Source organism: Parasteatoda tepidariorum, chromosome 2 (genome assembly GCF_043381705.1).
Source record: "Parasteatoda tepidariorum isolate YZ-2023 chromosome 2, CAS_Ptep_4.0, whole genome shotgun sequence".
In the NCBI taxonomy this organism is placed as follows: domain Eukaryota; kingdom Metazoa; phylum Arthropoda; class Arachnida; order Araneae; family Theridiidae; genus Parasteatoda; species Parasteatoda tepidariorum.
This window is the reverse complement of record NC_092205.1, coordinates 67,428,850-67,453,028: the sequence shown is the minus strand read 5'-3', so window position 1 is coordinate 67,453,028 and position 24,179 is coordinate 67,428,850. Positions and strand designations below refer to the sequence as shown.

Below are 24,179 nucleotides of genomic sequence, written 5' to 3'. Positions count from 1 at the left end.
ATCAATATATGATATGTGAAAAGCAACGTTAGCCTGTAGATTTAAAACATAATTTACTAACGTTATATTTAAGAGTAGAGTTGCAGACTTAATAAAAAAATTTTAAATCAATAAAAAATGCCAGAAAAAATCGAATTAAGTAAAGACAAAGTAAACAGAAAAAAATGTCCCTTTCTAAAATATAGAAAAATGAAGATGAAAATTACATTAGAGTGAGTCTTCCCTTCCTCTAAAGCGCACACGGAGAATGACTCACCATAATAGGCGAGCAAATCGAATTTATTTTCCTGCAGGAAATGAACTAGGTAAGCAAATTAATTCTTTTTACTAAATATTCTAGACGAAATTATACATCAGTTGACATTCCCTTTCAACAGTCTTCGTCTATAATAGAGCATTACATTTTTTTTTAAAAATATTTAATTCTTTTAAGAGAAAAATGCAATGTTTTGCTATGAATGAAAGAGACGTCAATTTCAATATACTTTTAAAAAGAACAGGAAAGTGATGATTATGAAAAACGGGGGGGGGACCCCAATTTCAAATATTTTAAGTCTCAGTACTTTGTAGAACAAATTTGTGTTTTCATAGAAAAAGGAATGTAATAATCAATTAAATGAGGATCACAGAAATTGTAGTCAGGCTTTTACAGGTAGATTTAAAGATTTTAGTTTAGATATTCGAATTTGATTCTCACTCAATTTCAGGGAGAAAAAATTCCCTGATTTATCAGGTATCTCACAAATTTCAATGAAAATCCGGACCATTATCTATACCATGCAATTTTTCAACAAAAAAAAAAATTTTTTTTTAATTCGTAATATCTCATATTCAAAAATGTGAGCAGAAAAAATCATTGAATGAAGATGAAAGCATGGAAAAGTTTCACTAAAATGTGAAATTTTTATTACAAATGATAGTAATTGATATAAAAATCATGTAACTCAAACCTCAATAACTGATTACGGTTACTGACAATTCTAGTACTGGTTATTTTCTAGGCATGTGAGAATGTTAAGGTTTTTGCACAAAAAAAATGCACTTTTTCCTAACTATTCCTTGCTTTTAAAAGTAAATATAAAAGTCCCTGACCCGTAGAAATTCTGTAAGTTATTGTTTGTCATTTGTACGAATTAAAAAATATCCTCGCTATTGGTGAAGTACAAATGTATCGTTGCGTACAAATGTATGTGCGCTAAGTACAAATGTATCGTTGCCTACAAATGTATGTGTATGACGTACAAATGTATGCACGTTTAAATATTCTACAGCAGGAAAAATATTTAAACGCACTATATTCAATAATAAAACAACATAGTCACTGGATATTTAATACATCATACAAGAAAAGGAGAAAGAGATAGAAGTTGAAGAAGGAAATGTGGATAGCTTATCTTATGATATCTTTTAATATCTTTCTAAACGCAACATAAATGAAAATTAAGTAAAGTTCAAATGAACTCAATCAAATTATGTAAATGTAATAAATCTCGTTTTTTACTCGGGTTTTTTTCAATCATTTTTTTTACACGACGAGATATAAAAAAATTCTAAAAAAATATTAACATATAAAATCAAAAAAATATATACTGAATAAAAAAGTCAATCCAATCATCAAATGAGCACATTTTTCTTAATTGCGAAAACTACTAATAGGCATTAAACAAATTGTCATAAACCGAATTCTCACGAACTCTGAATTGAGTCATGATCAAATTTGGCATACATTTTCCTCTGGTAATATGACGAACTTTATTGATTTAGGAGCTACAAGATACTAAAAACAAATTCATATAACTCGTTTCAAAATCTGATTTTTTTTTCAGTTGTATTTTCTTAAAATGTCAATTCAATACAAGATACCTCTTTCAATAATTTTGACGACATATCATTTTGTCTATGATAATGATTGCTTGAACTTGACTTAATAATGCTTTCAAACAGTCATGTAAGTCTTCTCTTTTTAAGAACGCCAATTAACTCGTTTTCAAAGGAGAGAAAAAAGAAAACTATATAGATCACCATCTTTTATTTTTCATATTTTAGAAATGTATGCACCAATTATTTGGTCTTTTAAAGGAAAATGTAAACAAATATCTACAATTCAATGATATCTCATACAAATTATTTAAATTTTTAATCATTAATTTTAAGACCTTATCACTGTCTTATGACAGTAATTGCTAGAAATTTGACACAGATAGTCATGCTTTCAAATATTCATGTAAGTCTCCTTTTTTTTAGAAAAAGTCAATAAACTATTTGTTCAAAGAAAAAAAAGAAGAAATTAGATATTTGGTCCTCCTCTTAATGGAATACCATTTATTTCCCCTATTTTAGAAGTGTTTGCAACCAGCGATTTGTTCTTTTGAAAATAAATTTAAATAAATATCAGCGATTAAATGATATCCCATGCAAATAAGGAGTGTCATTTAAGCTTCCAACATTAATTTTAACGCCCTATCACTTTCTCTATGATAGCGATTGCCAAAACAAGACTTAGAAATAAATTGGTGTTTCAAATATTCGAAGCAACTTTTCGTTGATAACATTGAGATGCAAAACTATAACACTAAAATAAAAATAAAAAGTGTTAAAACTAAGGCAAATATATGAATGACTACTTACAATAAAAAAAAACTCTAACACCTTTTTTTTTTATTATTATTATTTGAGGAGGGAGAAACTCAATTTTTTCCTGTACATTTTTTTTCTTCCTTTTTCTCCAACAAGAAAGTATTCCGTTGTTGAGCTGTCATCCCACCTTCACGGGGAAAGAATCGATATCCTCGCCCATTCCGTTGCCACTCCTCCCAACCAAACTTCCCATCCACATTCAAAGCACGAACGCAAAAATGCAAACGATAAAACCAAATCGTTGAAGTCAATATCTCAGTCAAGCTCGCTATAGAAACGTTACCTTTGAAGGAGGAAAAAAAACGAATGAAATAAATGGAGCAATAACAGCAGGTTGAAAAATCAATTAAGGGAAAGAATCGCAAACACATTTTTTAAAGCAAAATTAGAACCGACATGTTTAAATTGCTTTACAACCTTTTAAATCTAAATTACCGGAATAAATTCATTTCGTTTAAGTTTTTTTCTTTTTTTACATAATTTGTAACATTACTTTTGACTAAGAAATTGAGAAACTTTAAATGCTAATGAAAGTTTAAGAGGCTTAGTCTTTTTCTCCTTTTTTCCATTTTTTAAATAGAATTATTTCAATAAGTTTTTTTTCCTCGATATTTCTTAGCATCATATTAATAAAAACTTGAGTTTCAATTGAATTTTACATTAATTTATTTGTGGCGCACAACTTTTTGAAAGAGTCTCCAGAAAAATTTCATTTCTTCCTACAAAAGCGACAATGAATTTAGTTCTTACATCATCCAATACAGTTCTTAACAATTTCTAAAGAACAGTTAGTTACACAGGCTGTGCAGGCAAATTTTTTAACAAAAAATAAGCACCTCAGAAGGTGCTTATTAAAAGGGCTTAAAAGCCATTTTTAAGTATTTAAAAAATAATTTTAAGTACTTTTTTTTAAAAAAAGAAAACAATAATTAGGACACGAACACTAATAAAAAATATTTTCTTCCAACTGATGAAATATCTGTATATTATTAACAAACAAGATGTAAAAACATTATAAAAACTCAACATGATCATGATTTTAAAAAAAATTTAAAAAACCTAGAAAATTAACTTTTTTCTTGACTATATTATCTACCATAAAAACAATTTATGCAGAATTTTAAATACATTCGCACATACTANAAAAAAAAAAAAAAAAAAAAAAAAAAAAAAAAAAAAAAAAAAAAAAAGAATAACTTTAATTCGAAATTATAATTAGTTAAACTACAATTCAAAAAAGCTTTCGGGTTTATTTTTTAGATTTAAATAAGAGTTATTTGTAAAAGTATATTCGATAAAACATTAATAAGATTAAAGTTATTAATCATACTGCATTTATAAGGATATGTAAAGAATTAAGCAAACTAAGAATACTTAATAAAATCTTATTACTAATGCAAATTAGTGGATGGCCCCTATTAAATTTTTGTTAAACTTTGTTATGTCAGTATTCTTTTTAAAAAAATTTCAATGATTTTTGACATTTCTGTCAGAAGTAAATTATTACATGGTTTCCTACACACAAAATATTTATCAAATCTGAGATTATTGAATTTTTTATATTATTTTTTTAAATCAAATCATTAAGTTGAAGTTTTTTGCAATGATAAATCTGAATGAACATAGATTTTTTTACTGCATTTGCTAAATGTTAAAGTTGTCAAAAGCCTCTCCCTTCACACTTTTTTAAAAAAATTCTTGTCTTTAAATATTATTGAGTTTTTTTAATAAATAACTTAAGAGCACTGAAAATTCGCTCTGGGCCCACATGAAAATACGTAATTAGTGAAAGATCCAAGCCAAGTTCAAAGATATATAAACAGAACTGATTATAGATATATAAATAGAACTGGTACTGATATATAAACAGAATAGCACAAGAAGGATATTGGCTTTCCAGTGACGACGATGGTGCTACACCAATGATGAAATTTATAAGAGAAATTAAAAAAAATTATTGTCATTAGGGAAAAGAAATTAGCAATGTTTAGTTGCTCCCTATGATCAGCAAAAATTTGATAAATTCTTCGGTTTGATTTCTAAGGGCGGAAAATGGAACTTGAAATCGAGGATCTCTGCACTGAGTTGCACATGAGTTTAAGAACCTTCCCACCGAATCCAGCTCAGTGTCAGCACGTGCGGATCTGCAAGTATTTCATCAAACATTTCATAAGTGATTGGCAATTTCATACGCTACGGACCTACGGTATGCAAAAGTAGCTTATGGTTGAATGAATTGTGAAAATGTTGGAAGGAACAACATGAAAATTAGGCCTTTTGCGTAATTCGTGGTGAAAATCGACATGGTAAAAAATAAAAAAAAAATCATTTAGGAAGAGGGGAAATTAAGAGCTTCTTAAAAATGTTCAATGAAAAAAGCATGCCTAGAGCTTTTAAAAAATAAAAAGCGAAAATAAGCTCCTTTAAGCACTTTTTAAAAACGTCACGCATCCTGTTACATTTTTCGAAACAATTAAGAATAGACATTGATTGAAGAAAAGAAACTCATTATATATTTAACGGAGAGAACGTGCATTTATTATAATGCAAAATCTTTTTCAACGTTGTACGTTGTGGTGTATAGCGTGTTAAAGATAACCAAGCACAAATAACAAAACTTAATACATCATGTTAGTTACTTAAACAAATTAAATTAAACGATCAAATATATAATATTTTGATTAAAAAATAGTCAAGAGACAGACAGCCGTTTCGGTACTATAACTAATGCCACCATCAGTGCCAGAACTTCTCTCTTTCCGCACTACTGATGGCATTTATCATAGCTTCAAAACAAATGTTTGTCTTCGTTAACTGTGCATTAACTCGTGATTTTTATTTTACTAAACAACAACAAAAAAAAACGCCTTTTTTCTTTGAAAACCACATATGAATTATTTTCCTTCCTTACAACATCATTTCTTATGAATAAAATAATTGAGCGTCTTTCTGTTTCTTACTCTGTTTTCCTTTTTGTACTACTTTTTTCGCGAGGACGTATCTTTAATATCAATGTCCAGATAACAGGATAGTAGGAAAGAGAAGTTTTCATAAACTTGGGTACCGATATTGCTTTCACTTGACTGAGTTTTTTTTCTCCCCATATGGGGAGAAAAAAGCAATTAGAGGACATTTCCATCATATTGCTCTTATGAATTGCGCCAACAGGATTAAGCATCGGTATTAAAGGAACCCGATGTAAAATATAGCCAGCTCATCCAAGTAGTCCACAGATGGCCTTGGATGTTTGATTGATTTATGCTGAAAGGAAAGAAGGCTTATCCTCCTTTGCCAGATACACTTAAAGCCCCAAGTGACAAATGTGGATATTTTTAATAATGATTGATTGGGTGTGACGTTCTATCAAAATATACATAAATTTTACTCAACGGAGGCGTTTGATATGAAACAAAACTTGATGAAAAATAAAAGAAAAATTATAACATAAATGTCTGTCAACGCTTTTCTTTTTTTTTTAAATGATGCCAAGTAAATAAAATTATATTTCTTAAAAAAAAAAAAATTTAAAAAAACCATCTACAATGAATATTATGCACAAAAACCTAACCAGACATTAAATTTCTAAAACATTTTGCACTTTGAGAAAAGTCTTGAGTAGTTTAGATTTTTTTAAAATCTTGAGAAAAAAAGTTTGCTTTTAGAACTGTATATTATAACTGTATAAGTAACTTTTCGACGCATGTGTTGTGTGATATGTGTGCGTAAGAATGGTGAGACGATTGATAAAAATTTATAAATTGCAGACTGCAAAAAAAAAAAANAAAAAAAAAAAAAAAAACTTTATAAAAAAAAATTAGCGATTGAAAAATTTGCAAATTGAAATTTTAAATTTCTGTGCCAGGCCAACAGGTACAAGAAAAAGAGGACGACCAAACCTACGATTTTTAGACTGCCTTGAAAAGGACCTACAAATTTTAAAGATAATTAACTGGAGAACCTTGGCTAAGGGAAGAAGGTCTTGGCATAGGCTTGTTGAGAAGGCCATGGCCCATCCTGGGCTGTAGTGCCAATGAGAAGAAGAAGAAATTTCTAATTTACTTTTATTGCTTTTTTAAGTGATGCGAAAATTAAACAAAAAGCTGAATGCAGAATTTTCTTGAATTTGTAAAAAATATATCTGGTACTCACCGGTAGCCCATGCAAGACCATTTCGGCAACGTTGGGTCCCGGCCCCAAATCGTCTCCTACGCTGGCAATGCTAGAACTCGAACTATGATAAGATCGTCGCTGTGGTGAGGAACCTTCATAGCTTTGGATGGACAGTCTACGGTTCACAGCCTACAAAAAGCATCCATAATACTCAAATTAAGTATAGAAAAATAATCTATAGCCAAATTAAATTTTTGAGAACTGCTAAAAAAATGAAATAAACACGCATTTCATACAGTTAATTATTCTGGTACTATAATTAAGCTGACAAGCGTACTAAAAATTTGGTAGCAAAGTTTCAAAAGGAACATTATCTCTTTACTTTTCCTATCATTAAAAAAGTATTTCTGATATAGAATTTTTAATGGGGATTTCTGTTCCAGAATTTTAAAATTGTAAAGGCAAAGTAGTGAGTTTTCAAATAACTATTTAGAAATCTTACTACCAGTTTTTAAGTTTATCGAGGGCGCTTAAACAACTTAACCATAATACTAAAAAAAAAAATTTAAAAAAAATTAAAAAAAAAAAAATTTATCGAAACAGATAAATTCTACAGTATTTAATTAAAAAATATCTAAACAGATCTCGTAGCGTAATAATAAAAACATAAATAATGAGGCTCCTAACATAACAACGACGAATTGTGATAATAAAAATTCTAATGAAATAGGAATGACAACAGACACATAGGTCATTTTAAAGTGCATTTTAGTAAATAGAACAATTCAACTGGTAAAGAAATAATAAGTTTTTGTACGACTTACCTTTCCACCTCCATCAGAACCAGGCCCTGAAGCTCGTCCACTGTCCAGACTAGATAAAGAATGTCTCGAAATACTGCTCCCGCCGCTACTACCACCAGGGCTATGCCTTCCTGGGCTGTTCATATCGATACCTTGATCTTCTAAAGAGGCCTGCGTGCCACTCATTAATCTTCCTAATTACAAATAAAATATTACAAAAATAAATAAGTTTCTGACAGAATTTTTTAATGATTTCATTTTCAGTTCATTGAAATTCAAAGTGTGTATGTTTTCCTCAAAATTTACAAGTACTCGTGATTTGCTGTTTATATACCTGTATAGCTGTTTATATCAATAATACGGCATTTTACCGAAGTCAGCGTAGTACTCATTTTACTTCCTAATGACAAAAAAAACGTAACAATTAATTACTAAGTTTAAAATGTAATATTAATTAACTGAAAGTTTTACAAAATGTATGAGTTTTCCACCCCACTTTAAAAAAAAACACATGATCAAACTTAGGGCTGTTAACGTTGATTCCTTGATCTTCTAAGGAGAATGATCTATTGATTTCAGATCATTAAAATACATAATAAAAAAACAAGCTCGAAAAACATCTAAATACTTGGATTATATGAAAACCTTATTAGAATAGAGGTCCAAAATGGAGTAAGCCACACTTATTTGTTCACACAAATCATTCATATTCTTTTCTTCTTCCTTCTTAATTAGCACGCCTCTAGTCAGTCGATTTCAGTTGCCAAACATAGGGAACCACAAGTCAAACAAGATAGTACATACAAAACATTACATTCATTAGACTTTAAGGTTTTGTACCACATCAAAATAAACAAAGATGAAATTAGACCACTATTCTATCCATTAGTTTTAGTAATTATTAGTTCAATCGAAATATAAAACAAAATTTTTAAAAAAATTACTAGAAAAGCAGCAACGCAACGTTGGTTGAAACCAAACAAACAAATCCACCTCAAACCAAAAAGGGAATGAAGAATATTTCTTCAAAGTTGTGTTGCTTCGAAATAACGCATGGTAAGAAAAAATTCAAGACAATAACTAAGAGAATCTAAGAATATTACTAATAACTAAAAGAATATTAACAATCATAAGTTTATTGGTTATTATATTTATGACTAGGTACATGAAGGCGATGATTGTAACGGTATCAAACATAATAACATTTCACAGCATTTTGTAGTTTTTACCTTTTGACAGGCTAGGGGAATGACCAGCATCTGAAGGTGTACTTGGCAAGCTATCGGGTTGACTGTGTACGATGACATGAGTTAAGTGAATCTGAAAATTAAACAAATAACAAATCGATAAATTTTTCGTAAAGAATTTCTTTGTTTCACAAACACATGCAAGATTGATATAGATAAAATATAGTTTAATAATAACTAATAACAACTAATTTATTGACCCGATTAAAAACTTCATTCGCTTCGGGGAAAAAAAATAGAAGTAGAAAATGACAGTCAGCATGTTTCAAGCGCTCAAAATCAGACGCCCATTTTCAAGACTTGTCAGACGTAAATAAGAAGAAACAAAAGCGATTTGAAATATGAAACGTTAAGTTGGCAACGAAAAATATAAAAATAAAGGAGCGAAATAAAACTAGAAGAACCACAGCATGCGAGAGGAAAAAAAAAAGATATTAAAAAAAATACGGAAGAGAAAAATTTTAAAGCAAGTTTTATAATTTAGACTTAAGTAACACTGTAGATATGTCCGCTATCAAGAATATAAGAAATTATTAATTGCTGCACATTATTATATTGGAATCTTGGGAATAAATTCAACTTCGACAATCCCAAAATTATTTCCACCCCACTAACATCAGCTCATCTTGATGTCGTAGAATCTTGTTTTATTCATATGAATGCTGATTATCTTAACAAGATTAGTTCCTTATCACCTTTTCATAGCACGTGAAAATATATTTTACCCAGATTTACCCCTCTTGGCCACTGTGATTTTTCTAGTTTTGTTTTTCACCATCATTTTCCATTTTTTGTTGGCAACTTTTCGCTTTATACATCAATTCACTTTTATTTCTTCTGACTCACGTCTGGCAAGTCTTGAAAATGGGCGCCTGATTTTGAACTCTTAAAACATATCGACTGTGATTTCGAATTTGTATATTTTTGAAGCGAAAGAAGTTTTTAATCAAGAAACTAAATAATTATTTAAAATTTAAAAAAAATCAAAGCCCTTAATGATTTAACAAATATATTACATTCAAAACCAAGTTTTTGGACAAAGAAATTTTCAGTTCAACAAGTTTCAATCTAAAAAGGCAGAAATGATCTAACCCCCCCCCCCCAAAAAAGCCACCTTACAAAAGGATATAATAAAAACGACAATAAAGAGAAAAAAGATGACTATGGGATAATATTGAAGCTAATATGCCAAACACAAAATCACACGGGTCAAAATTATTAAATAATTATAGAACGTAATTAATAAAAGTAGCGGTTTAATAAACGAAAACAAAAATTGCAACGCTATTAAATCAAAATTTATAAAAATTACAATAAATTAAACATTACTACACTAAATATCAAATCATTTTAAAACATTCCATTGAAAGAATTAAAGATAAATAAATAAAAAATATATTGTAAGAAAGAGATCTGAAAAGTACCTAGCTTTAATTAGTTTCGCATGCATTTTCAAGTAGGGATGTGACGTTAAAATAAAAACTACATCGACAATGACTAAGAATGTTTATTTGTCAAATAGATTAAACATACCTGGCCATTAGAGCCGCCGCCGGGAGTCATCTTCCTCATGGGATGTGATAGGTGTGAGGCACTATTATAGAAAGGCTGTATAAAACTCTCACCTATAAATAAACAAATCGTGATTCAGTCTGATTTTTATTGATGCGACTTTACAAAAAATATGGCTAAATTCTATGAAATCCAATTAAGAATTACTACTCCGTTCACCGTTTCTGGCATAGTGAGATTGAACAAACTTATCTTTGTTTTAAGTTACAAGGCTGTTTGTGTTACAAGGCTGGCACTAGAATTTTCACGAAATTAAATTCAAAAATCGCTGATTTAAAGGGATACATTGTACATTCATCAGACAGGGGTCTGCCCAGACATTTTGTGAAAGGTCCGTTTTTGTAAAATTGTGAAAAAAATTACTCGTAATTAGTGAATATAAAATGAACGTTAAGTCACATTCTTTCAGCCAGGGTTCGCTTTTGTGAATTTGTGCAAATAGGGTCCGTTATTGCAAAAAAAACTTTTTCAAGGAGTTTTTAAACTGTAAAGACATACAAAATTATGATCAACACTAAAAAAATCATAATTTAAAAAATTAAATTTTAAAAAAATTAAAATTTAAAATAAACAACAATTGCTGCTTTAAAATTAGATATGCAACATACAAATATTTGGTATTTAGCCTATAGTGCTGAACGCAGAATATTCATTTTGGACGAATAAAGGAAGAAGCGTCTGCCGAAAACAAAATTTAGTTCGTTTACGTCTATCTTTCTCCCCCTCCCCTTCCTGGGAAGAGTATATTCGATTAACAAAACAATAATGAAGATAAACAAATTTGTGAAGGGTCCGATTAAAAGAAAACTCATTTTGTGAAGGGTCCGTTTTTAAGTTAAAATATTTTGTGAAGGGTCCGTTTTATGAAAAGACATTTTGTGAAGGGTCCGTTAACGAACCCAAATTTCTTCTTAGAAGACCCCTGTCAGACTACAACAAACATTTTGCAATTTTTTTTAAAAAAACAAACTTGCACAGTTTTACTATATTTGAATTCACTAATTGCAGTTCCATATTTTAAAAATAAAGGACAAAACTATTTTAAATCAGCTGTAATTGCAATATATATATATATATATATAATTAGGCGCTATATGTTAAGCCAGTAGAACAGACTACAGGACAAATTAAATTAAAAATTTAAGGAATCCTTAAGAAGGAAGGATTTAAGGAAAATTAGGGAGGAATTTCTTTGACCAAGAAATTGGATGATTCGTTGATACTACCAAAGTTCTTGAATGTCATTCAGTGGTCGGATGAAAAACAGTGCACATGCGCATTGATCAGATTCAAGATTTCAAAAATCATACTTACATGAAGGCAAAATTACAAAAATCTTAATAACACAAATGGATCCTATCAGATTAATTTATTTAAATTAGAATATATGAAAACGGACTAAAAAAATAAAATGATCATATGCCCACTCGCTGACGTCATGAAACTATCGAAGCTGATTGGTAATGGAAGTAAAAGCTGGGATGGAAAGTAGAAAATGCTCTATTATCTAAGGTCTTGGATCAAGCACTTGGATGATCCTTTACACGATCCAAGCTCCCAGCAAAACAAGTTTTCATCAAATTCAATTAATATGGGACCAAGAACTTTGACCGAATAAAAAGACTTAAAGATTTACCCAGTGTCCTGAGTTGGGATGCAAATCGCAAAGTTGGAGAGTTAAGTTTAACAACCGTACACATTCTACATGAATTGACTCATTATCACTGTGAATGAAAAAAAGTTACAATTTTTTTATCTTAATAATTCTTTTCACCCTTATGCTGTACCTCTGAACCATTTTTTCACACATTAACAACCGTACATATTCTACATGAATTGACTGATTATCACTGTGAATAAAAAAAAGTTACCATTTTTTTATCTTAATAATTCTTTTCACCCTTATGCTGTACCTCTGAACCATTTTTTCACACATTAAAACTTTTATTTTTATTAACATGGAAAGACAAGCCCTTTTCCCAAATAAAACAGAAGAGGAAATTAAATTTTAGTAAAGTCGAAGAATCACAAAACGGCAACTTGACAAAGTCTAGATTTTAACCCTTTGATGCAGGTGGAACACGTTGTCTCTAATATACATATTTTTTTTTTCGATGCTCTAATTACAAGCAGAAATTTATTTTGCTATTTTTTAATTAGAAAAAAGTCTAATAGCTACTAAAAAAAATCTGTTAGATTATCGGAATTATAATTGTACGAAAATATAAAATCCAAAAAAAGACTAGTTCAAAAATACAATCTGATTAATTATTCATTTTCAAAAAATCTTCAATGATTGATTTCGTAATTTAAAGAAATCTCCATAATGAATAATTGTTTCTCTTAGATCTGAATAACTCCAAATAAGTACATTTTTTTCAAAATTATTGTTTGGAAGTGAGCCGTGTTTGGAAGATTTTGCCTTTGACGCAGAAAAAGACACCGGTGTTTAATGATGTATTTCATAACCATAAATTATTAATATGCTAAATATAATATTTTTCACTTGTTTTGGCTTAAATTAATACAAAATAAAGCAAAAGTAAGAAGAATGTGTTTAATAAAAATTCTGCATCAAAGACTTAACGATACAAAAACTAAAAATAAAGACGTGTGTGTGGTTGTACAACTACAAGTCTAAGAAGACCTCGCCAAAATATTTCTAAAATGTCTAAGCAAAAGTGTAGTTTTGAAAGAAAAAAAATTCCAAAGAAAATGGCGAGTGTTAGAAAAGATGGTCTGGAGAGTTTTATGACGTCGCATTTCCTGAATTCCGTCTCTCACTCATTACAGCCATGAATCTGGATACGGAACGAGACAGACCATACGAGTCTCTGCTCCAAGGACTTGGAAATGGCTTTTATGGGGACCATTTGGCTCTAATTTGCTCTCTTTACGCTCGGCGGTTACAAGACTTTTCAATGTTTATATTGCACAAAGAATATTCTGTGGTATGTAGTGAAGGTATCTTATCTATAACAATAGGGCTCTTCTGCAATTCGGAAAAGCATCGAAGAGGTACTTTAAAAGGTTTATTGAAAAGAGATGTTTAGTTCCGGAAAAATACGATAAAATTTGAAAATTATTCCAATACTAAAAATGAATATTGATTATCCTTTAGAACAGCGGTTCCCAAATGGTGTTCTGCGGAGCCCTGAGGTTCCGTGGAAAGGTCCGGAGAGTTAGGATTTTTTTTAAAATCAGTTATGATTTTCGAAATCTACAATTAAATTTATATCCGATTAATTACCCATTATTTTATATTTTTAAAATTATTTAATTAATAAGGCTTGAAAAGAAAAAAATTTTATATATATTCTAATAACAATATATTGAATGAATAATAAGGACATATTTGTAAAGAATTGCATCAGTATTTTGCATAAAATAAAAAATAACCAAATTCAACAATGAAGAAATATATCTCTGTAATAATCATTCTCAACGTTTATTTCGGTTCTTTTTGTCTTTATTTCAATGAAAACAAAATTTTAGCTCACTTATATTCAGTTTATGCATACACTAAAATCAAATTAAAAGACTATATACCACTTCAGACCTGTTAATTTAACGGTCTCACATAAATAGTACTGATAAAATGATATGATGAAAAAATTTCATTTTTATTCATTCATTTAAATAACAAATAAAATTTATATCATTAAATATTTTTATTTATTTATAAATCAGGGTGCGTAGCCAAATTATTCAACAAAAAACAAGCACCTTTTAAGCACTCAAAAAATATTTTTAAGCACTTTAAAAAAATATCATAATTAGGCAGGGTTGAAAAGTTTTTGACAATTGACGGTTTTATATTGTTTTAACCATCATGTCAAAAAAAAAAAATTGGCATTGTTTTTGACAACTGTCAAAAATCATGAAATTTTGAATCATGTATAGCGAATGGCGTTTTTATACGCCACGGACTGACAATACGCCGGAATAGATAGGGGTTCAATTAATTGCGAACACGTTGAATAGAACAATGTAAACTGTGTCTTTTTGCAGAATTCGAAGCGAAAATCAACATAGTAAAGGAAAAATCTCATTTTGAAAAGGGAAAATTAAGCACTTTTTAAAAACATTCAATGAAAAAAGCACCCTTAAGGGCTTTTAAAAAATGAAAATCGAAAATAACGACCTACGCACCCTGTTAAATTCAAGCACTTGAGTACTTATGATTCCATAGCCGAAGTAAATTGGTTACCACTGCTCTATAAAATTCTTTCTTTCGCTGTTGTATTGTTTTAAAGTCGAGTTTTTAAAGCAATTTAATTGTGAATGGTTGTAAGATTTATTCTAATAATTGAAAGTCGAATTGATAGAATTATTGTTTAATCTTTAAACCTTATCACTAAATAATAGAACTATGTTAAATGTTCTGCAAAAATGCTTCCTGCACAAAAAAAAAACTCTTACTAAATGAATTATTACCATTTTCTGAAAAGTGACAAATATTTTTAGTTTTTTGATCAAAATTTCAAAAAAAAAAAAAAATTTGGTCAAAACTATTTATACATGCATTACGTATGCCGACAAAACGATACAAATTATTTTATAGAGTATATAAAATTTTCAAATTTTCCTCACGACGAGAACGTTTAATTACAGCAGTTTAGTGATTGTATCCAAATAAATGTTGAAAAGGTGAGTGCATTGAGAATATTGTCACGACTTAAAATTTCTCGAGCTTGAAGTTCTCTCTTCTCCTTCACACTAATATTATACGTGAACAATTAAAATCAAAATGTTTTTTTTTTAAAAATACAGTGTATATTTAAAAAATTTTAAATAAATAAATAAAATCAAAAAATAAATAAATAAAGGAAATAAATTTTTAATTTGCCATCAACTTTTTTTTTCTTTTTAATTAATTGATTAATTTTCTGAAAGACGCCAAATGCGAAAGGACAATTAAAATTAAATATTTCACTGCAAAACCGTTTCCCTGCAAATATCAGGTACTATGCAGGACAAAAGAAATTTAAAAAAAAAACAATACTAGATATAAAAGACAAGTGTTCGTACACAAACTATAGGTTGACAATTAGAAAAACAGCCTTAAATAAAAGAACACACACACACACATTTAGAAGAAAATTTTGAACTTCTATATGATTAGATTAATGAACACAGAAAAATTACATCCAAGTACAATCCAGGGTTTCCGCTACGGTAGCTTTTTTCGCAAAATGCGAAAAGTCCCCTCAAAAATGCNTGGAGAGTTTTATGACGTCGCATTTCCTGAATTCCGTCTCTCACTCATTACAGCCATGAATCTGGATACGGAACGAGACAGACCATACGAGTCTCTGCTCCAAGGACTTGGAAATGGCTTTTATGGGGACCATTTGGCTCTAATTTGCTCTCTTTACGCTCGGCGGTTACAAGACTTTTCAATGTTTATATTGCACAAAGAATATTCTGTGGTATGTAGTGAAGGTATCTTATCTATAACAATAGGGCTCTTCTGCAATTCGGAAAAGCATCGAAGAGGTACTTTAAAAGGTTTATTGAAAAGAGATGTTTAGTTCCGGAAAAATACGATAAAATTTGAAAATTATTCCAATACTAAAAATGAATATTGATTATCCTTTAGAACAGCGGTTCCCAAATGGTGTTCTGCGGAGCCCTGAGGTTCCGTGGAAAGGTCCGGAGAGTTAGGATTTTTTTTAAAATCAGTTCTGATTTTCGAAATCTACAATTAAATTTATATCTGATTGATTACCCATTATTTTATATTTTTGAAATTATTTAATTAAAATGCTTGAAAAGAGAAAAAAAGAAAAAAAATTTTAATAATTTAAATATTTTAATTTAATAAAAATTTTAAAATATATATTGAATGAATAATAAGGACACATTTGTGAAGAATTGCATTAGTATTTCGTATAGAATAAAAAATAACCAAATTCAACAATGAAGAAATATATCTCTGTAATAATCATTCCCAACGTTTATTTTGGTTCTTTTTTGTCTTTATTTCAATGAAAAACAAATTTTAGCTCACTTATATTCAGTTAATGCATACACTTAAAATCATATTAAAAGACTATATACCACTTCAGACCTGTTAATTTAACGGTCTCACATAAATAGTACTGATAAAACGACACGATGAAAAAAATTTCATTTTTACTCATTCATTTAATGTATTCAAAATAATAAATAAAATTTATATCACAACACATTTTTATTTATTTATAAATTTAAGCACTTGAGTTCCGCTAATAGATGATTGATCATTTAGGATTCCATAGCCGAAGTAAATTGGTAACCACTGCTCTATAAAATTCTTTCCTTCGCTGTTGTATTGTTTCAAAGTTGAGTTTTTAATGCAATTGAATTATGAATGGTTTGATATTTATTCTAATAATTGAAAGTCGAATTGATAGAATTAATGTTTTATCTTTAAACCTTATCACTCAATGGTAGAACTATATTTAATGTTCTGCAAAAATGCTACCTGAAAAAAACTCTCACTAGTTAAATTATTACTATTTTTTGAAAGTGACAAATATTTTTAGTTTTTTAATCAAAATTTCAAAAACCTATTGGTTAAAACTATTTATACATTATGAACATTATGTATACCGACAAAACGATAAAAATTATTTTAAAGAGCATATAAAATTTTTAAATTTTCATCACGACGAAAGAACGTTTAATTACAGCATTAGTGAGATTGTATCAAAATAAATGTTAAAAAGGTGAGTGCATTGAGAATATTGTCACAACTTAAAATTTCATGAGCTTGAAGTTCTCTCTTCTCCTTCACACTAATATTATACGTGAACAATTGAAATCAAAATGTTTTTATTTAATACAGTGTATATTTAACAAATTTTAAATAAATAAATAAAATAAAAAAAATAAATAAAAATAAAGGATGCGAAAGGACAATTAAAATTAAATATTTCACTGCAAAACCGTTTCACTGCAAATATCCGTACTATGCAGGGAAGAAAAAAAACTCAATACTAGATATAAAAGACAAGTGCTCGTACACAAACTATAGGTTGATAATTAGAAAAACAGCCTTAAATAAAACAACACACACACATTTAGAAGAAAATTTTGAACTTCTATATGATTAGATTAATGAACACAGAAAAATAATATCCACGTACAATCAGAGGTGTTAATACCCAAGCATAATCAGAATGAAGATTTAACTAATTAAAAATAAATAAAATAAAAAATAATTACAATGAATAACATAATTACTTAATTATCACAATTAATAAAATTAGTTCATTAATAAATTTAAAAAACTTAACTAACTCCTCTGAACTTTCAATGATAAAACAGTTTCTTTACAAAGATCCGTACCATGGGGAGAGGGGAATGACTCATTACTAAATGTTAAAGACAAAATGCTTTTACATAAATTATTGATTAAAAGTTCAATAAGTAACTTAACATGAAATCCGAAGAAAATGTTTTTAAAAAAAACTTTTTTACTTCTCAACTATTACGAAAATTAACAAAAAAGTATGAATACAATATTAACATAAACCTCCTAAGAAAATGAAAAAAATAACAGTCATTAATATTCATGTGAATCTTTATTTTTGTGATCATTATTTTTTCACGAAAATTTTCCCGCGAGAAGATTATTTCAACTAAATATTTCCCTGTAAAACTGTTTCACTGCCAAGATCAGTACAATGCCGGGAAGCAAAGATACTTAAGGAGGGAAGGAAATATACATATAATAGGTAACAGACAGAACAAACGCTCACCGCGTGCAAAATATTCACAGATATTAAATTAATCATGAGAAAATATTTAAGATAAATATATCTTAATTATAAAAATTAAACATACGAGCAAAGAACACTCTTTTTTTATTTCGAATTAAAATAGTTAAATTTTGAAAATCACTTTGGCAAAAAAGTGATTAAAAAACAATTTTTTATTCAATTAAAACTTGCGTTTGAAAAGGAATTTTTCATCAGTGCAAAAATTTTCACAAAAAATTTTAGAATTAAAATAAATATTTAACATTATGTAAAATTTAATACAATTTTAGGGTGTTAAATTTTTAATACCAGTGATAAAAACAATTGAGATAGTAAACGGAGAAATTACAACAGAGCATCAATAACACTTTATATAAAAAATAAATAATAATATGAATTTTTTTTAAAAAACATATTTTCTTAGGTAAATGCTCGCAATTCGAAAATGAACAATTTTTACTCTTTACTATAAAAAATAAACATATGAGATTTGCTACTTTAATTAATATTTTCGATCACAAGTTTAATATCTTTGTTTGTTTGTTTTTTTTAAAATAATCCGAATTTTTCGTTTTAATTTTAAAAACACGTCCCTTTAATTACTTCTGCGACACCTTTTCTCTAGCTAGTAATAAAAAAGAAAAAAATTCAAGAATCACTTTTAATGATACTGTAAATCAAGATACGCGTATAACTCTCAAAATAAGAAAGTTGAAATAAATAGAGAGACAAAGCGGTACTGCGTTTCCTCACACAAATCCCACTCATCGATTTCTTACAAGACAACCGTTTTCTTCACTCCATTACACTTCCAAGGACTCATTCTCATTAAAAACATTCACTTAACACATGCAGTCAACTGACAAGAGGATTAATCCTGAAAGGGAAAACAACATTCACTCCAACAGAATGAAAAGGGAAAAACTAACGACTAAATGCCGCAGTCGTTAAGTGCAAGTGTCATACATGATGAATGAGTCCATGGAATCTATAGGATTTTTTTTTATATCGACTGTGTGTTTTTATTTTTAACTGGAAAGAAATGTCAGAGGATTTCAGAACAATTATAGGTCTATTAACAATTAATGTTGAAGCTAAATTAAATGCAAAAAAAAGTAGCAAGGTGATTTTAAATTAGAAAGAAAATTTGTTTCATTATTAAGGATACCAGAATTTCCGATACCATTTTTATAAGTTCGCCAAATAACGTTGATTAAAAATAATAGCAAGATAATCGGTATAAAATTTCTGCTCAGGGTTTATACAAAAACTGCGCAATCAGATTCCAATTTGAAGACAACAAGGAAAACGTTCTGCTAATACAATGTTCTACTAATACAGCTTATGACTTTAGTGTACCCTTTCTAAATTTTTCGTAAAGCTGTGTACCACTAATAAAAAAAATGAACGTATTTTTCTTTCTTGGTACAAAGTTTTTTAGATACTAACCAGCGATTCATATTCTATGTTCAAGATCAAAATTATATTTTATAAAAATAATCAAAATAAGTAGAATTTATTACAAACCTTTACTATAAAAAAAATGCACAAAAGTTAAAAATCACAACTGGCTGTTGACACCACTAATTATTAACTGTTAACTCTGCAAAAAATAGCTAATAGAAAAATACGTAATCGTAAATTTTTATGGCTAGCTTTGTTTTTAAATAAAAAAAAATTTAAATTTTCGCTTTTTGCAAGATATTTCGCATAAGAACGCGTACCCCCACTAAATTGTTCCCGTAGCCCTGGGGGTACGGGTACCAGGCTTTGGGAAACACTGTGCTAATAGATAAAAAGCTCTACAAAAATGAAGGGAATACAGATTGAAAATCGGGACATATAGAGAACTGTTTCGAAGCTATAGACCAGAGTTTCTTAAACTGTGGATTGCGAAAAAAGAAGAAATGATCGCAAAAACTTTTAACAGTTATGATATTTCCTTAACTTATTTTAGTCTTGCTGAATTATCAAATGATTCAGGATTAAAAATTGATTTTAATGCGAAATCCTTAGAAAATTTTTGTCCAGGAGTCACAAAAGACTTTCCAATGATTTCTGAAACTATTATTTGTCGTTGAAATTTATTTCAACGACATATTTGTGTATGATTTACAATTAAACTATTCTCTATTCTACACTAGTGTATTCTATTACTAACTTTATTTTACTATTAAATCTTTAAAAATTACGAAAATTAGGAAGTAATAATCATCTTCACGTAGTAGTAATTTACCTAGAAATAATCATCCCAGGATATAGAACGCTCTACAACAAAAGTTGTTAATAACATATTTCCTGTGAGCATTGTTAAAATATACAAACTCTAATTAAATAAAATACCTTATTTTTAACTAACAAGCTATTTTAATTTGTTAACAAAAAAAATTTCTTAAAAAAATTAACCTCACGTGGTTAAATTTTAAAATTATGTATTCATGTCTACATATGCAAGATAAATAATTTAAAGATATTTCCATCGAAACTAGTGCGCAAAAAGTTCTGTTCAAAACACCACAAGGACTTAGAATTCAAAATAAATAATTCAAAGATAATTCCATCTAGGTTCTGCAGAGACGTAGGCATAAAAAGTTCTGTTCAAAACACCAATAGTTCTACAAGGACTTAGAGTGCAAAATAAATAATTTAAAGATATTTCCATCGAGACTAGTGCAGAAAAAGTTTTGTTCAAAATACCAATAGTTTCTGCAAGCATTTAACTTTGAATGGGTAAACTAAAAACACTGAATTTATCATAAATAATTATTGCAGTTTAAAAATTCTACTTCTGCTTTTATATTTTGTGACAACAAATTTTAAATACAATTACTGATAGTAACTTACCGTTTAATGGTGACCTAGGTGGTTTCGTGTAGTCACTGTCTGAATCTAATTCAACGGTCAGTTGGTCATCGCCATTGCAGATACAGGGGCTTTTTCTAAAATGGGTAGTCTTCACATTTAAGGTGGGTACCACTGGAGGAGGTACCTTCTTAATCCCCTTCACCGAACTACTCCTCTGCACACCACCCACTATAAGAAAAAACAAACAAATGGTAAGTAAATTTAATAAAAGTTCCACAAAAAGAAAATTATCTTCTATGGTTAAAAACAGTTTAAAATTGAATTCAAATAAATCCAGATCTAGTTTATGCCTAAAATAAAAAATAATCTTTTTTTTTAAAAAAAAACATTAACTAATTGAATTACATTAGNTTTAAAAAAAAAAAAAAAAAATAAAGATATTCTAAAATTTATATTGAAATATTATACTTTCAACAAAGGGAAGTAGACTTAAAAGTGGTTAGATTTGTCCACATTAATGACTGATAGATTTTCATATTGCTTATAATAAGATTATAGTAAAATGATATAAGAGATAATTTTGAATGTAAAAATGAATAATTTAAATAAATAAATACTTTGAATACAAGAGAGAATAATATAAGCAGGGGTCTGTCTAAGTTTTTCTAAGAGGTACCTATTTTGTGAAAATTCGGACATAATTTGTGAAAAATTAAAAATTATATTAAAAAGTCAACACAAAAATATGCATTTATCGTTTCTTAAGGGATACAAAAATAAGATTTTAAGAAAAAGCATTTTGTGAAACTACCATTTTTCCTAAAGTTGAATTTGTGATGGTACCATTAAACGGTAGCAAATTCGGCCTGGGCAAGACCCCTGTAAGAGCTTCAGATTTGGAAGGAAAAAAATTATTGTTGCTAAATAAAATATGGTTAAAATTTTTTTAAATAAATCATGATCAAATAAATTAGACACCAACAAACTTACATTTAATAAATAATGAACACATAACCCGATTACAAAGGAATTTCCTTAAAACAGAAATAGAGATGTGTTTTCCTTTCAATAATAATAACCAATAATCCCTTTAACGAAAACCTAATTAAAATTTATGATCCTTTTAAACTCAGCGAGAATAAATTTTAAAGCAATTAAACCTTTTGCTCTAACACCCTTCAGGCGATAAAGCAATTTTTCAAATACAGCACAGCCCCTTGTAAACAGATACAGAAAACTCATTGACTGAGAAGGAACAATTGACCCGTAATGATCGGCTTGTCAGGAACAGGATAGATTATAATAAAACATTTTAGCTGAACAACGTCATAAAGGCAATTAATAAGCCAATAGACAAGAGTAATTTAAAAAACAAAAAATAATTGTATGTGGGAAACGCTATGCTTTTTTATCATGGAGTAATTACTTTTAAGGATTTATGATAAACATTTTATTAGTTAGTTATCATGACATTTTAGTTAAACAATACCATAAAGGCAATTAATAAACCAATAAAATAGACGCAGTGTTTTACTTAACAAAATAATTTATATACGGGAATAAAGAAATATTATGCTTTTCAGTTAAAAAATAATTATTATTTTCGATTTGTAATAAACATCTTTTTAGTTTATTATAATAAAGATTTTAGTTAGACAACACTATGATGGCAATTAATGAACCAACAGACAGTGTGCTTTACAAAATAAAATAAATTATACATAAGTATAAAAAAAAGGCTATGCTTTTTATTAAAGAGTAGTTAATTATTATTTTTGAATTTGTTTTTTAATAGAGAGCTGTTGTAATAAACAATGAATGAAAATCAGTATTAAAAACTATTTCGACATCTTAAAATTAACTATAAAATAGTGAAAGATAAAATGTTACTAAAAACAGATACAATATAAACTAACTGTACATTTTATTTATACCGATTTAAGAAAATAAACAGTACAATGAACATGTAAGACTCACAAAACTTGAAACATTCAATTAAATGTTTGGTTCGTAATAATCATTAATAACGCTAGCATAATGTAGAAACACAAATCATTTATTCCATTGAAAATAACTAATTTCGTTAACTAAAGGGAATGTACTTAAATGGTAAGATTCATTCATCAATGGAACATAATTTGATGTAATCCAGATGATAACTATTAAATTATGCTCGAATAACATTTTATTCACAACACAAAAATTCTACATTTATTCCTACATATATTCAACATATATTTCAAAAGTTAAAGGCTTATGATATTTTAACTACGACTTTGATTAGATGATGTATGTAATGTAAAAATGAAGTATAAAGAATTATAGCATTAAATATCATAAATCAAAAATAAGTAATCTCAAATAATAAATCTTAATTCTAGCACCGAATCATTCAAAGCTTTTTCACAGAAATAATATTTCACCACATTTAAATTAGTCACATGATTATTGCATAATTGTGCAATAATCGAATTGTGCATCGATGTAAATCACTAAATACTAATAAATATTATAACTGCGCATTTAAGATTTTAAACGACACTATTTACATAACATTATCCATCATATCTATAAAATTGAAGGAAAAATTATTTATGTGTACTACTGTATTTTCAAATGTTTTGATTTATAACTAGTGATATTTTTTAATAAATTTGATTTGAGTATTTTTTTATGTGAAATTAAAAACATAACTTAATTATAAAAAGATTTTATTCTAGGAAACCATTCCACAGTTATTTTACATAGAAAATTTATAGTTCTATCGGGTATTTCAAAATACATTGAAATTTTACAATTTTATCGTCGTTTTTTCTGAAAATATACTACTTCAAAATATATAACAATTATGTAAATTATCTCAACTCAAAACACAAGTCTTAATTGTAACAATCCTTATCCTTCTTTTTTACACATAAACTAGAATGATTTCTGCATTTGAAAAACATTTATTTAAATGCAGATGACCAAAGATGATTGGTAGAAACTACGATCACTGTCAAACATGTTCTTACAAGATCTCTAATTTGTTTTTCTTCTTAATTTGCTTATTTCAGGAAACTATTTTTAGGATTCGAATGAATATAGAGTTCTATTGATCAATGAAAGTAATTCTCTAATTAAAATCAAACTATTTCTTTAAAATTCCCATTCAAGTTTGAAAAAAAAACAGTTTTAAAATAAATTTAGAAAAATTTCAATTTTTTTTTTTAAATAGTATTTTTATATTCAAGGTATTAATTTTCGTAAGAAATCGG

General features: G+C 28.3%; 1 protein-coding gene across 1 annotated transcript in view; it reads right to left on the bottom strand.

The window, feature by feature from the left end:
* Window positions 1-24,179, bottom strand: part of LOC107452725 (caskin-1) — a 133,676-nt gene that overhangs the window by 42,465 nt on the left and 67,032 nt on the right. The window contains exons 2-6 of the mRNA XM_043057155.2: window positions 20,962-21,150; window positions 10,331-10,422; window positions 8,780-8,870; window positions 7,572-7,744; window positions 6,787-6,936 (exon numbers count right to left, since the gene is read on the bottom strand). Of these exons, the coding sequence (XP_042913089.1) occupies window positions 6,787-6,936; window positions 7,572-7,744; window positions 8,780-8,870; window positions 10,331-10,422; window positions 20,962-21,150 (695 nt within the window). The remainder of the gene's footprint in view (window positions 1-6,786; window positions 6,937-7,571; window positions 7,745-8,779; window positions 8,871-10,330; window positions 10,423-20,961; window positions 21,151-24,179) is intronic.